The sequence below is a fragment of the Nothoprocta perdicaria genome, unplaced genomic scaffold (assembly GCF_003342845.1).
Source record: "Nothoprocta perdicaria isolate Ctin4 unplaced genomic scaffold, notPer1 scaffold_115, whole genome shotgun sequence".
Taxonomy (NCBI): Eukaryota; Metazoa; Chordata; class Aves; order Tinamiformes; family Tinamidae; genus Nothoprocta; species Nothoprocta perdicaria.
In genome coordinates, this window is record NW_020454261.1 from 1,517,285 (window position 1) to 1,532,670 (window position 15,386).

The following is a 15,386-nucleotide window of genomic DNA, read 5'->3' on the forward strand; positions in this document are numbered from 1 at the left end:
TAGAATAATGAAGATCTCTGGAAGAAGGAAGGCTCAGCATGAAAAGACAACTGAGGATTAGAACTTCTAATATGAGGAGTAACGTAAAAATATTATTTCTTAATTCAAGTGAAGACATAGATTACTTAAGAGACTGTATAAATTCCATACTTTTAACCTCTAAGCATAAACATGATGGTTTGAGGCATAAAGAAGATATGAAGCTCCTACGTGAAATCTCAAGAAAGAAACTTGGCCCAGAAAAGGTCACTCTTACCAGTTGCTACCAAGAAGAACCAATAGGCCTGCTTAAGCTTATTGGATTAATTTTCTTATTGTATTAAGTAGGAAGAAGAAAGAAAAAAGTCAAATCCAAGAACCTATGATAGTGTTACAACATGCCAGTGTTCTAAACATGTGTGAAAAAGCCAAGGAAAACAATGATTTCTACTGCCAAGTTAGAAATCTAGTTTTACACAGAGGTTGTTGAACTGGGGAGGTAGAGGAAGATGATGGCAGAGAGAGAACTCTGGACTCCAAATAAACTCCAAATAAAACTTAAATAAAAAATGTACATTAGGAAATCTTTATTTCCCAGTATTAAATGAGCTTACCCAGATCAATAGTTGGCTTCCCCCTCAAAAGCAATTTCAAACACTCAGGCTTATTATATATACTGCAGTAGTGTAGAACTGTATTGCCCAATGCTGTCTGCTTATCCAGGTTTCCACTAAACACAAAGGAAAGAAAAAAAAAAACAAGAACAGTAATGTATACTGTGCCATTTATTTCAGATCACTTTAGATCTAGCATCYCTATCAGTAATAAAAATTTATTGTAACACATAAAAATGGTTAACGCACAAATATACAGTAGTAAGTTATGTATTTCAATTAAATAGTGTATCTCTCACTTCCACAGACCATGAGGAATTATGGTTCGAGGTGTATTGCTGGAAAGCCCTGAGCAGTAGTTGAAAATGACCGAGTATCTACAGATGTTCATTCCAGAGAATTAACTTGGATTTACACCTAATCCAAGGTCATTCCAAGCTGATTTCCTCCTGCCATTCAGAATATTCACAGAAAGTGTTATTTTCTTTACCAAACATAACTGAAAAATCATTTTTACATAGTTAGAATCCAAAGAACATAAAAAAACCTGCACCAGCTATGAAGAAGGGTGTGGTGAGGATGCACAAAAGATTGAAAGAAGGAAAAAAAGGCAACACTGAGTTCACAAAAGACAGGCTGTGAACACAGACTCATGCCATAGAAACAGAATGACTATTTAAYCGTTACATATATGGTGATATAGAGGTAACAAAAAGGAAGAATATATAATGTACACATATTTATAGAGACATACATTTATATATGGTATGTGCCATTACATCATCTGATTTTTTTTAAGAAAGTATTTTCATCAGGTTTTTCTACTCCTGTCAACACTATTCCTGACTGCAAGGATTAGCTCAGCCAGTGAATTACATGCTGAAGTTTAGTTTAAAACAGTAGGCTCTCAAAACCTGTAACACTATTCAGATCATTTATCCATTTTTCCAATAATTTATCCATTTATCCGATCTATCAATTTATCCATAATTTATCCGGTATTTTTTGTGAATTAATCTTGTTTTCCATTCCTACAATTTCTCTGCACTCYGTCCCTATATTTGCAAGAATTACTGTTTGTCTTTACTTATACTTTTTGCACTATGTTTCATATTTTCATGTGTTCCAAAAAGATGTTGTTTTCTCCTATGCTCCACATAGCTTCTCTTTCCATCTTCTTTACATAAAGTTGCTTTTCATGTTTTAACTTTACTTTYATTTACCTCTTTTTATTCATAAAACAGCCTTAAGGTTACTAAACCACATTCTTTTGAAACATAGGTAAGAATAATGATTAGGAGAGATAAGCAAACTCCATCCAAAGTACTGCAAGAATGACTTTGAACATCTACACTTGTAATTCCTAACAACTTAATGAAAAATGAGCAATCTTTACCAGTTTTGTACAAGGAAGTCAACCAGATGGAGAGAGGTTTGGTCAGCAGTCCGGACTGCTAAATGAAGTGCTGTTTCACCCGGCTCCTAAACACACACACACACACAAAAAAGGTACATTTTTGCATTTTGCTTCTGCTAAGCTTATAATATCATTCCTTCTGCTGACACTTTAGTCAGCCTTTTATGACAAATCTTACAGCAAAAGTTGTTATTAGGAAATTATGGTGAAAACAACCATTGCCTTTCTGATCTCTGAAGGCCCCATGTGCTTTAAGGGTAACGCAGCCCCTCTTTTTGATGTCACGACCCTCTTAAACCACTTTTCCCTTGTTCCAGATGAACAGCAGTACCCTGTGGAGACCTTCTACCATTCCAGTAACTGTTAGGGGACCTCTCAAGCCAGGAACACAGAGAGAATCTGCAGTATTTAGTGTTCACCAGTGCAACAAGTTAAGAAACAAATATGGTCATTATGCCCTATAAAAACATAAGTGTGCACACATCATGAACAAATACTCAAATCATAACATGTATTACCTCTTTTAAACTGAATTGTGTATTATCTTCTGCACAGGTAGCAGATATAGACRTTTATATAAAAGTGTGAAAGCTGTGTTAATTCAGTTCAGAAATTGCAAGAGAGAAATCAACTTAAAACCAGATTTTTTTTTATTCCCACTAATCACAAATGACATTAGAGAGTATGTGGAAGATTACATGGCTTTTTCAGTAATTTGACTTTTAATCAACGTCAGAGAATTTACATGAAAAGAAACTGCTACAGACGTCCCAACTAACACTTCAGCTGGAATTCATGCTTTTCTAGATACCACTGGTGAACAGCTAAGAGATTTTAAGAAGCAAATTCTATGGTATGTGTTATGGATGAGACAAAAATAGAAAGTTTAAGTTGCAGTTAYGAGAGTGCGTAATGTGCCTTCCCAACGTGCATTCTATGCTATTTCAAATGCTTAGAGCATGTTGAACTCATATCCTCCACTTTACATAAGCTGTGCTTTGCCCTCTGCTAAATCAGCTACTTTCATGGAACCTGTCACAGAAATATTGAGATTTCTCCATTGCAGCACTTTATAAYAAAGTTTCACAGTTGGATTCAACATGAACAGGAAAAAACTCTGCTCACAGAGTGATGCTGACACAGCATCACATTTGCTCTTGAGCAACATTCCACAGGGATTTGAGGTAGGTATCTCAAGCAAACTCAAATGATTTTCAGAACAAAGGGCTTCAGCAAGAACTGCAATGACCTTTTACAGGGAAAAAAATCTTTTCATTGATGGAGGGAAAAAAAATCTGTTTCTTTAAATAGTTTATTACAATCTGTAAAGGAAGCAGTTACTGTTTCTTCATATAGAATCAGCAGAGATTTGTATAATATAGGCCACCTCATGCAATTTCAGTGATGTGTGCCTTTGGCGACTCCTATTAAAGCAGATGGGATATTGCCTTTGATAGCACCTGACCCTAGGATATCAGGTCAAGGCCTCTCTCTTCAGGCCCCCTTTCCCAAAAGGAACATTCTGTAGAGCAACTATAGTTGCACCTAACATAGCATATGGTCCAACCACTGCATCTTCACACTCCCTCAGACTAATCTGTGACGTGTTCTCTCCCGCAAAGGATGTCACATTAGGGGAAACAAGTAAAACATATCATAGAATCATAGAATCCTTAAGGTTGGAAGGGACCTCCAGGGATCATCTAGYCTAAGCCCCCTGCACACACAGTGTCACCCAGTGTATGTGGCCCTAGGCTGCATCCAAGCAGGGTTTTAATAATGTACCTTGCTCATTTATATTGCTCTTGGTTTGTTCACCCCATCCCTTTACCTGTCCAGGCTCTATCAGCGGCTCCATTAGCTCTACTCCCTCTGCATAGACTTGAATTAGTGCAAGTAAATCCCTGGATTTGACAGCCTCAAGTAATTCATTCAGTTTAGCTGCTGCGGACGCACAGGTCTTCCTAGAGAACTTGTGATCTACATATTTAGCAGTGATAAATTCTTTACGTGCAGTCCTGTGGGTGTGAAAACAGGATTTGGTTTAGAAGTCTTGTGAAATGGGCTTGTGATTTAAATTTAAATCACCTTACCTAAAACGGAAATTCAAAAATGAAGTTCATGAATATCTGATAAAGACATTTATTACCATAATGCACGTTTCTTCCTGCCCACAATCAGATACATGTTGAATTGTACCTTGTGTTCTCATTACATATGAAAGCCATGCAAGAAACACTGAGGCAGGAACAAAACAGGAAAACAAATTGAACCATTCGCCAACAAAACCACATCCATTATGTGGTCTGTGCATCTTCTATACCAGAGAACAACAGAAAAAACTTAACACCCTCTGAAAACAGTACTGGAGTTGGCATTAKTTGCTCCAACGCTTTTTATCACATGAGGCTGTACTACCAAAATGGAAAGCGTTCAAGATTCAGAACAATCTCTAGGAAAGCCAAACTTATGGTATCTGAGAACTAACATTCTGCATGGAGAATCCAAAGCGAGATGACGAAGCAAACGATTGACGTCCAAAAAACTTAAGAATTGGAGGGAAAGTAAAAATCCTGCCACCTTAGTCATCTAGCTTGACTATAGCTTAAGATTTTTAACAACCATGTACACGTTCTGCAGAAGAATTAGTAWTAAAAAAATTACAGGGTCAAAACTTACATATCACTTGATGGAGTGGGTTTAGGTGAAGGACTAGGTAAATTCCCTTCCATAATATCGTTAAAACTATTATTTCCTACATTCTTGGCCAGCTGGAAAGAAAAAAAAAATTGAATGAACATGATTTAATGCACATTTTCCTCACGACTAATGAAATATCTAAACAATTGAAAATAAAAGTAAAATAGTTATATTTATATGTAAAGTAGGTAAAATCTTTTAAAATGTAAGCCACATTATCCTACTACTTGTTAAAAAAATAAGTTTTATTGTCAAGTTGTATTTCGTCCATCTCAGATATAAAAACATAATGATAAACTAGCAGCACAACACTGAGCCAGCCCTAGGAATTACTTTTGGAAAAAAAGTTCAGACACATTGGAAATACTTACTTAGCAGAGTTCAATTTAATTGAATAGTTATCTCCTAAGTGAATCACAAGCCTCCCAAATTCAGTTAGAAGAAATTCAAGGTTTCCAAAAAAGGTAAAAGTGCTAGGGATCTGTACATATTTACACATAATATATACATAAATTACTTGCTTTCTATCTTTCCTATATTTTCCTATGTAAAATTTTGTTAGTCTCTTCTCTATAGTCAAGCAAAATTGAGGAAATAAACTTCCCAACTTTTTTTGATAACTATAACACATGCACTTGCTTGACTCCTTTCACAAGATTAACATTACAAGGTTTCTTTTGTCAAAGTAGAAGACTCATCTTTCTTTTGTAAAAATTGTACTATTTTACTATTATTTTTCATCACATAAGATTTTGGACTCTCCTAATTAAGTGTCAAGATTGGCTAACGAGAGGTAACATTTCAGTTGCTCCAAGCAGTGAATATTCAATTTGTAAAATCAAGGAATTAACATGAAAAGTGGTAAATGGATAAAAGCATCAATAATACACCACTCAATACAGTATTTATAAAAATATGAACTATGCATTCTGGAAAAATCAGTATCTTGAAAACAATTTACAGTAAATTCTAAWTTTGAATGTTTCTTATTACAGGTTGGTAGTAGTGAGAGAAAACAAAAAACAGCTTACCAAGAGTTCAGACGTTCCTAGTTTGTCTAATTCCAATGACTGGATTCGAGAAATATGGACACCCATTTCTCTATGTATTCCAGAACACTCTATGCACGTTAAAATGCCCAAATTAGTTGATAGCCACGTTGGATCTGTAGAGTTGAAAACAAAAACATTTAAAGAAAGTTCAAACAGACGTTTTTAAYATCTGTAAGAAATTGCTGTACTCTGAAATGACTTCTCATATAAAGTTTAAAAATTGGGAGTGAAATATGAACACCTAATCTTTTATCCAAACTGTGGTGAGAATTTAACCAAACATTGAGGCCAGTGGAATTCAGTCTCTCAGACTAAAAGACTGAGAGACTAAAAGTCACAAAGACACTGCATTTGGATTTCTGTGTCCATAGTGCACCTTTCAATATGAACTGAATAAGAATTGCTTCTTGCAGAAAGAAGGTAGGCTTTCGTTCCCTATTTTGAAAAGGAACAGATGAACTAAATTCYACCATTGGCAAACGCTGAACTTTTAATCCTTACTACTTAAACTTTCAATAGTCTTTATTCACAGACGACTAAACAATATTTCTTGTGTGTATTATAGCTAACACATTAAAGAAAGCCTATGGAAATCTGGGACTAGAACAACAACAAAAGCTTGCACCATCATGGAGATCTGCATGTAAAATTGGAATAGATCTTACATTAGGAAGGCTACATAATAAGCTAGAACGATATTTTGAAGAAGAAAATAATTCCTCTAGATAGATTATATTATACATATACCTCTTCAAATTGTCTTTCCTGATCTTAGTGATTGGTAAAGTATTAAGTCAAGAGTTTAAAGCAGCAGGCTGAGGTGGGGGAACCTGAAGTTACTCCACTGAGAGCACAGTAAGAACGTTGTTAACATGGAGGTTGGGAACTGAAAATTTCACTATAAAGAATGAACCRGAACTATATTTGGAGGTATCTGTAGATTTATGTGATGAGGTAACTGAATGAACCAATTCAAGGATTTGACATAATGCTTTYACAGTATTCAATTCTTTTTTACCTTTTTTTATTTTCTCCCCTCAATTTGGATCAATTCTATGTCAATGAATCTCTTCTGAAGAAACACATCCACTCAGTTTACAGTGAGCATCAGCGTCTTGATATTACAGCTCTAAAATCTAAACAAACTCTTCAACTACCATACAAATTCAGTAGTTTTAGAAGAATTTAACTGTTCTCAAGTTCTAAGTGACATACAGCTGGCTGTAACTGTATTTCTGAAGATACAGTCTGATAGGACTCCAGTTCTGGGTCTCCACTTTCTTTGCAAGAGACTACTTACTGCAACCCTAAAGATTTTTGATAATCCATTTCTAATAGTCTCATGCTCACAGTAAGATCAGATCCTGGCCAGTTCAGTTCTTTCCACAATTGTTGTCTAAGCATTACTCACTTYTACTTAGTAGCATACACAACAACTTCCATTCAAGTGCAACAAGCATCTAGAGACAGTGCAATAAAAACAGTTCAAACTCCAGAGGGGCTTGAACTGCTGCAAGTAAACACACAGAAAACACACAGAAGTATTTCAGTGAATTAAATGAAACTAATGCCTGAAAGTCAGAATTTGCTCTTTTTAAAAACAGGTTGAAGATCGATCACTTCAAAAATTAGTTTCTACTCTACAAACACTTCAAAGGAATTATGTTGCTCACAGTGGGTAGATGACTAACAAACTGAGATACCTGGTGAGCCACAATCACAACAGACTTCGTTGCCGGGTAATCTCTGTATGTCGTCTATAATGGCTTTGGTCAGGTCCTCTAGACTGTTTTCCCCTGTGCTCTGCTCTCCACGGAATGCCATATTTAATGCTTCTTCTTTGCTGTTGGTCAATACTGATATCCATCTAGCACAAAATAAGATAGCAATGAAAATCTGCATTTGTAAATCCAAGTCAGTCTATAAACCGTAGCAAGTTTGTCATCAAAATACAGAGGGGAGAACTATATTGTCAGTGAGACTCAGTGGGAGTCAAAAGGAAAGAAGTGAGAATGAGAAAAGTCAAAAAAAGACCCAAAAACATAATTTTAATATTGTTTTGATGAACTATGAAAGAGTTCTCAAGTTCTACTGTGGAGTTTGGGAAGAAAAAGGGTCCAATTTACCTCCAGGAAATTCAGCTGCCTGAAGAGCAGATATCCAAGACCTTCCTACAGTCTATCCTGCTACTAAAGGTGGAAGCTCTAACCACTGCTCCCTCCGCCACGTGCCTCTCTCCACCGAGAGCACAGCAAGCACCTTTTCAATATGCTGACACCTCAACTTCTTCAATGCACTAGCTGCAGCCAGAGCATTATGCCCAAACTAATGTAAATGGCTGGGCCAGCTAAGAGGATGAGGGGTCTGAGCAGAGATGATGGCAGGAATGACACTGACTGTCAACTGCAACAAATTAGGATCCTTCAATGTTGTTTAAAGTGATGATTCACCCGTTCAGTCACCTTGCCAKGTTTTTGATTGCACAAGACTGTTTAAAATGTATTAAAAATAAATCCCTCACTAGCTGTTCCATGAAATAAGAAAGCAGGGAGGGCAAAACAATTATACAGAGCACATGAATATTGAAAAAGTAACCAAAGTGTTTAATTTACGAAAAGAAGAAATTAAAAAAGCCCTCTCAACTACAGTGCTTTTAAATGTGATTAAATTTACAGGAATTATATTTTAGGCAGAAAAACTATTTTAAATTGGCTACATCCTCCATYCATTTCCTGCTTACAGTATTACAGTCATCTTTGCTCAATGTTCTTTTGAAACCTGCACTCAAGAGCTAAAGCCAGATGAACATATTAAGAATACAACTTCACTTTTAATTCACAGTCCTTCAGTGAAATAACAAAGCAAACATGAACTTTAAAGGATTACAGTGGCCATTTCCTAAAAAAACCTTGTATTRCAGGTCCAGAGACTGAATATGTGTATTTTATATAACTTCAGTTTGTGGATTTCATATTTTATACTTCATGTACATGCACATTTTAATCTTTATGGACTGAGAATAACCTGAGGATTTTACTTAAAAGATTGTTTGCAAAAGAAAAAAAAAGATTAGTAAAAGCTAACTTAAAACAATGTTTAAAAAAGAAGTTTTACATGTKGAAAACAATGTGTTATATACAGATATGTATCTATGTCCATAAACACATAGGAGTATTCACAGCAGTTAAGATAAATATTTGAACACACACTAGATGGCATTCTTCTGCAATTTTGCTGATGAAATCCAGGAATATTGAAGAGGAGGCTGTATCTTTAGATACTAATGTTACAGCAAAGTTGTTAAAAATACAGAATTAAATAATTGTTACAGATGAATACTTATTCAGACACTAGTTGGTAATTTGTTTCATGGCTAAAGTTTAACTAGTTTGTTTAAATATGAAGTCAGAAGCTGAATAAAACTCAAGTATGCTGAAACAATTAAGAAAGGATTAGATATAAACAAAATAAATACAACACAACTAAGCCAACTTAAAAAGATTTCCACTTTAAGAGTTACCAAACCATAAGAGCATATTTTTGTTTAATTTCCTTCATTATCCCAATCTCAGACTGTGTTTTACTGATGTTTTCTGTGGAAGAGCCAAAGCAAAGGGCCTCGCCGTGGCCTCTCTTCCTAGACATCATTGAGGGCAACTGAACCCAAAGGCAATTAGGGATACAGTCTAATGGCTAATCTCACTCGAGCAAGAAGTCCCCCCAGTCCTTCCTGGCATGCTGTATATTTAAAAAATCCAGAACAATCCAATCAGTAAGTATGGTGCATTATCTCAATGTCAACAGATATAAAACACTGCCTTATTGCTGCTGCTGTTGCCCTTTTTTTCTTACTATGGTAAAAGTGACTAATATTTTCTGTATTTCAAAATCTACAAAGCAAAAAAAAAAAAAAAAAAACTTTTCCATTTGCAGTGTTTCTTTCAAATAATTTAAGAATTACTCAGATCGCACAAAACAAGTTTCACTTCTATCTAATACAATTAAATGGGATGCTCTATCTTGTACTGCTTAATTTAGCTTTATTTAAAAATATTTTCTTAAAAAATTGGATAGATTCTTCAGCTTCAAAATTGTCTACCTGACCCTATCAACAGCATCAAAAAGTAGAAAGTATCTACTAGTTTATATGTTAAAGATATATTTTAGGGATCCAAAAGTATCTCTCTCATATATATATAYACATATATATATTTATTTATTTATACACACACACACMCCCCCTCACTCACAAAACACTTTTTCCCCTTACTGTAGTTTATCCATTAGAGAAATTAATAACTTATTGAGGATTTTAAACTCAGAATTTTACTGAAACAGTAATTCAAGATCAACAGAGCACTCACCAGATAACAGTCAAGAAATGAACTGGATTAAGGGAATGTTTGGGTGAGAAAGTAGTAATGTATTTATAACCAAATGTGAGCTATTTTTAAAAATCTGTTTATTAGTAGCTTTGCTTGGAAGACTATTTGTTAAAATATTCATGGAATCAGTCCAAAACAATCACTAAGAAAATAAGGAAAGTTAATTTAAGAATAGAGTAAAATAATGTTATTGTGCTTTATTTTCTAGCCTCCCATCTAAGTAGAAAAGTGCTTGAAAATATGCACTTATTTCTCAATGGCACAGAACAGAGACAGCAAGAAGATGGAGGAGAACAAAAGGCAACATACAAAGTTGTCAGGTGGAGAAAGAGCAGGAAAAGACATATTTACATATGTGAAAAAAACTGGAACCAGAGGATGACAGCTAATTGAGGAGTTATAGAACTGCATTAAACCAACAATTCTGTAAATAAAAGTATAATGTTTGCATGGCACCTTATATAACAAGGCTGTTAAGGAGCTACTCAGTAGCTGCAAAGGAAAAACAGAACACTTAATTATGTTGCTWTTTTTTTTCCCCATAAACATTACAAGCATTTCAGTTCATGAAGTTCAACTCCGTAAAGACACTGTCCAGCCAAACAACTGGAAGTTGCCTCGCTGCACTTCTCACCAGCAATTTCTTTCCTAGACGTGACAGCTGGTGAGACTGCAACATTCAGGAGAGAAACCGGAACGTGGATCTCCAGACAAGTAGTTCTGACTTAGCAGGAGGAAAGATTGGTTTTAATGAAACAATCTGGTGGGAAACAGGCATTAAGGAAGCAACTTATTGGATTCTCAAGTCCGAGATAAGKATTGTTGCCAACTTCTGGACCTACACTGGAAAAGCTATATTGCCTTTTGATTTTTTTTTTTAAATGTAGTGTGTACATTCTTATTCCATTTGCTATTTTTAATATGGAGATAAAAGYAGAATGATCAGAAGCAATTGCAAGAACTGAAAGGGAGGATTTAGGAAGATTTTCAAAATGCTTCATCTGAACCCTAACAAGCTGCCCTACTATTTCATGCCAAGCAAATGCATATGAATAAGGTAACTGCAACATACACTTAAACCAAAACTGTTTTTGGTTGGCTAATATTTTCGGAGGGGAAGGTGGGCAGGGGAAGGGACTGCAAGGGGTTTATTTGCTTGTTTGTATTAAAGAGTTTTCAAAGAGCCCCGTAGCCTTGTGCCTTCGCAACACAAGACCATTTACATTTATACACTCACAACAACAGAAGAAACACATAACAGGCAATACTTTTCGCTTAGTTGAGAAAACTATTTCCAGTGGTATTTACAATCTTGAACTCMATTAATGACAAAAAAAAAATCTTTAAAAACATAAACATTCTTACGCTACGTATTCTTGTTCATCTTCTGCCTGAAAGTGGTATGTTCTGTTATCTGAAATAAATATATAAATAAAAAATTATGTTGGACATGTAACAAATTATAAAACATCAAAATTTTTGYTATTTATATTTGGCAAATAAAGACATTAGAAGCAATGAATCGACCTGCAACATTAACTTAKTTACAAAACAACTGCTTGCAATAAGCTATTAAATACTAAGAAGGACATATTATTGAAATAAAAGTAAGAGAAATCAGGACCTTCTTGACTACCCCCCACCTCACCAGAAGGCAGCTCAATAAGCACAGCAGATAATGTCAAAAAGCAAGAAGAGCTCAAAGGTCTCTTCCCTKTCCTGGCCCATGGTGCTTATGTGTCTTGTGCAGATCACTGAACATCTAACTGAACCAAGAAGAACCTAAAGTTGCTACATACGTGAAATTAGATCAAAAGACTTCTTATCTTCAGCATTTGGCTTCACTTGGCAGGTCAGTAAATTCAGTTTAGCTGGTTGCCTGTTAGACTAAAAAAAAAAACAACATTTATTTTACTTTAAAAATCTCTTGCTTGTTTCTCCTTTCTGAGGTGTGTGCACATGTGATACCGATTTAAAATGTGCACACACACACACAGGTATAACATGACAGTTTATCCAAATGGACAGATTTCAAATAAAACTAGAAACTTCACAGTAACTCTTCTTGACTACTTCATTAGGATGAAAAGAATAAACCTTAGTTTATTATATACTAATACTTAATTTTCTTACYGTATATTAAAAACAATGGTAAAACTATTACTTTTGCTATTTTTTTAATTACAGAATGCCCATATTCTAATTTTCCTCCCATTTAAAAAWATCAAAAATAGAAATCTAAAAGTTCACAAGCAAAAGGATACTACAAATACTGATTTGAAAAAATATTCCATATAAGCAATTTATTTTATTATTTTGTCACCTTATTAATTTCTAACATATGGTTTTGCATTAGAAAGCACTGAACTATATAGTACCAGTATTTTTTTTCCCTGAGAAACATTAACATAATTGAGATCTGTCACTTTGAAAACTTTTCTGAATGTTTATACCTAACCAAGCTGCATGTAAGTCTGTAATTTACTATTTTATGGTATGTCAAACATTATAAAATTATTGCCAAAAATACACATAGTAGCAGAGACCGGCAGAAGAAAGCAAGCAAAGGCAATAGAAATAGAGCAGCAGGGGAAAAAAAAAAAAAAAAAAAAAAAAAAAAAGGAAAAGCAGCAAAGCAGACACAATAATTGAGGATATAGCACTTCTTTTTAGCTACTTTCTCAGTTCATTGGCATGTGTTATGCTTGCAATGAATGAGATTTATATGCGTTTGTTCTGAAAGGGCACAAATCCTATGAACGTTCAACACAACACACTGAGGAGCTGGAGCTTTGGAGTTTATCAGAGTTTAGAGTAAATACAACCTCCAAAATTATCTGCCATAATTCGGTTGCTTAAGCCATGACAACTAAACAAGTCTTAAAAGGATTTTGGTTATACAGGTTTAATGAAAAGCTGTAGAGATACCAGATGAAAGTCAACAGGGCTGACAGCTGCTATCTGAACACAAGACGTGCCAGTTTCTGAACTGAGCTTCAAAAAACTATTGACATAAAAAATTACAAACCAAATACAAAGAAAAAATAAAACCTACCACTTTATTTCCTATCTTGTCAAGAGGTTTGGCAGGACAAATATTAACACATTCATCCCTCTTGTCAAATTCATAAATACATAAAGCCCCCAAAATTGGAAGTTTGGCAAATATAAGTGCTTTATAGATGTACTCTGATTATGCTCATGAATAAAAACAGTTTTATGATTTYCATTTTCCTAACAAAATACTGGTAAATATTTGTATATAATTACGTGCTTAATCAGCTGTCATGAACTATAACAGCAATGGCTGGGTGGCAAACAAAGTTTAAGAAAAACTCACAAGTCTRCAAGATTTTTTTTCCTTCTCTCAATAACAGATGAACACCATCCCATCACTTGGAAAGGMAAAAGATAGTTTTTCATTTTAATTAAAAGATATAAAAGTAGCTTACCGTTGCATGTGATATGGTAAGAATTCCATTTTTAACAGTGCATTTTCTTCTTTGCCAAACCTTCCTTAAACTGCACAGAAAAAGAAAAGCAAAATCAGTAACAACATATGAATTTTGAAATATTCTTTTAATCCCACTAATATTTTGTATAGATTATGCTTGAGAAAACAATAAATCCAGGCAAAATTTAAAGAAGCAGAGGCAACTGAGAGATTTATGACAGGTCAGCTTTAAACAAGCTCTTCTTGTCCGTCCTCAATATTTACTATAACTATTAATTAATGGATCTCATATGTGGGGCCAGATTCAAATTCTGAAGTTACGGATACTTAAGACATGCATTAGGAAAATGTGCTTTAAGCACACAGAGTGCATGAAAATCAGTATGTAGAAACAGCAATAGTTCATTTTGTATTATCCCCTCCAAAAACATACCCATCACTCTTCTTTAAAAGATAACCTTTCTTCTCACTGCCGTATTCTTTATTCCCCTGAAGCTGATGCATGCTATAACCTCCTTGCCTGCTCTGGGAATCCTACAAAAGGGAAAATGCCATCAATGCTTTTGCATGTGCATATTTTTCCTAACCTTTAAGACAGTTTTATTTTAGCTTATGCCCATAAGCTAATACTGTTCACATGCTAATACTAACAGGAAAAAAAAAGGTTCCTATGTATATTTTATATTTGAGAGTTTGCTCTTATATCATCTGACTTTGAAMCAAGACTTAACCAGTGTTCACAACTTAATTATGAGCTGAGTATGCTATGGATACAGATACATATGTCAAAATAATGACCTTTAAATAAATATTTAATATTGCATAATCTTATAATTGAAGAAAAAAAGACTCTCCAACTGCAAAAAGAAAGTGAATATATGATACATTTTATAAATACACACAAACTCAAACCCACCAATGCTAACAGTCACATTTACTTGGAAATCCAATTAAAAAGATATATACAGTTYGTAAGTTTTAGTCAATCAAGTCAGCAGATTTTTTTATTTAAKGAAAGAATTAAGTTAAGTCAATTGATTAAGATGTTATAAGCACAGCAGAGAAAATCTCAGAAGTTCATTAAAACATTGACTTACTCTCCTAGACTTCGATCACGAAAGGCAAAAGCAAAGAGGAGAGAAAGCAAAGAATTTAAAAAGAGAATTATTATTTTATTAAATAAAACATGCAGCCTCCATATTTAACAGAACAACTGGCTGCCCTACATCCCAACGGTGTTATTAGAAAGAAGGAACAATTTTTTTACTTAGGCCCACTGAGACTTTTGTTCACGAAAATTAAACTGCAAAACCAAGTTYTGTGCAACCTTACACTTCAGTCACTTCTTTCAGTAGCTTTACATAGGTAATATTGGMTTCATAAAAACAACTAAGAATGCCCCAAGGTGAGGTTAACTTTTTCCTCTTTCAGAGTGCATTTTCTTATAAATTTCCACAAGTAATACATATTGAAGATTATGCTCTCCTATTTCAGTTTGGATTCTTGTAAGCATTTTTCATCCTGGAGCAAATCTGTTGGGTAAAACTAGAGGAAGGTACCTTTGTTAAACTGGCACCTGAGGTTGGAAGCAGCACGGCTACAGTTGAATTTCTCTCACAAATCACTTTAATAAGAATTCCCAAACCAAGAGGTTTACAGCTTACTCTTCTATAAACTTGATAAACAGTATTTTACATACAAAATAAAATTATATTACTACTATTAAAATTGTAYTACTACTCCATGAAAAACATACATCTCTAAAGCTATCAAGTGTAGTGATTT

General features: G+C 34.5%; 1 protein-coding gene across 2 annotated transcripts in view; it reads right to left on the minus strand.

Annotated features, from left to right (window-relative positions):
- The window catches only part of ASAP1 (ArfGAP with SH3 domain, ankyrin repeat and PH domain 1), a 154,793-nt gene that overhangs the window by 27,450 nt on the left and 111,957 nt on the right, over positions 1-15,386 (minus strand). Inside the window, exons 12-22 of one of the 2 annotated variants that reach the window (XM_026053426.1) lie at positions 14,699-14,707; positions 14,035-14,135; positions 13,600-13,669; positions 11,947-12,034; positions 11,513-11,561; positions 7,466-7,629; positions 5,742-5,875; positions 4,690-4,781; positions 3,842-4,028; positions 1,990-2,075; positions 594-709 (exon numbers count right to left, since the gene is read on the minus strand). In XM_026053426.1, the coding sequence (XP_025909211.1) occupies positions 594-709; positions 1,990-2,075; positions 3,842-4,028; positions 4,690-4,781; positions 5,742-5,875; positions 7,466-7,629; positions 11,513-11,561; positions 11,947-12,034; positions 13,600-13,669; positions 14,035-14,135; positions 14,699-14,707 (1,096 nt within the window). The remainder of the gene's footprint in view (positions 1-593; positions 710-1,989; positions 2,076-3,841; positions 4,029-4,689; positions 4,782-5,741; positions 5,876-7,465; positions 7,630-11,512; positions 11,562-11,946; positions 12,035-13,599; positions 13,670-14,034; positions 14,136-14,698; positions 14,708-15,386) is intronic. The other variant, XM_026053427.1, reaches the window with a different exon arrangement.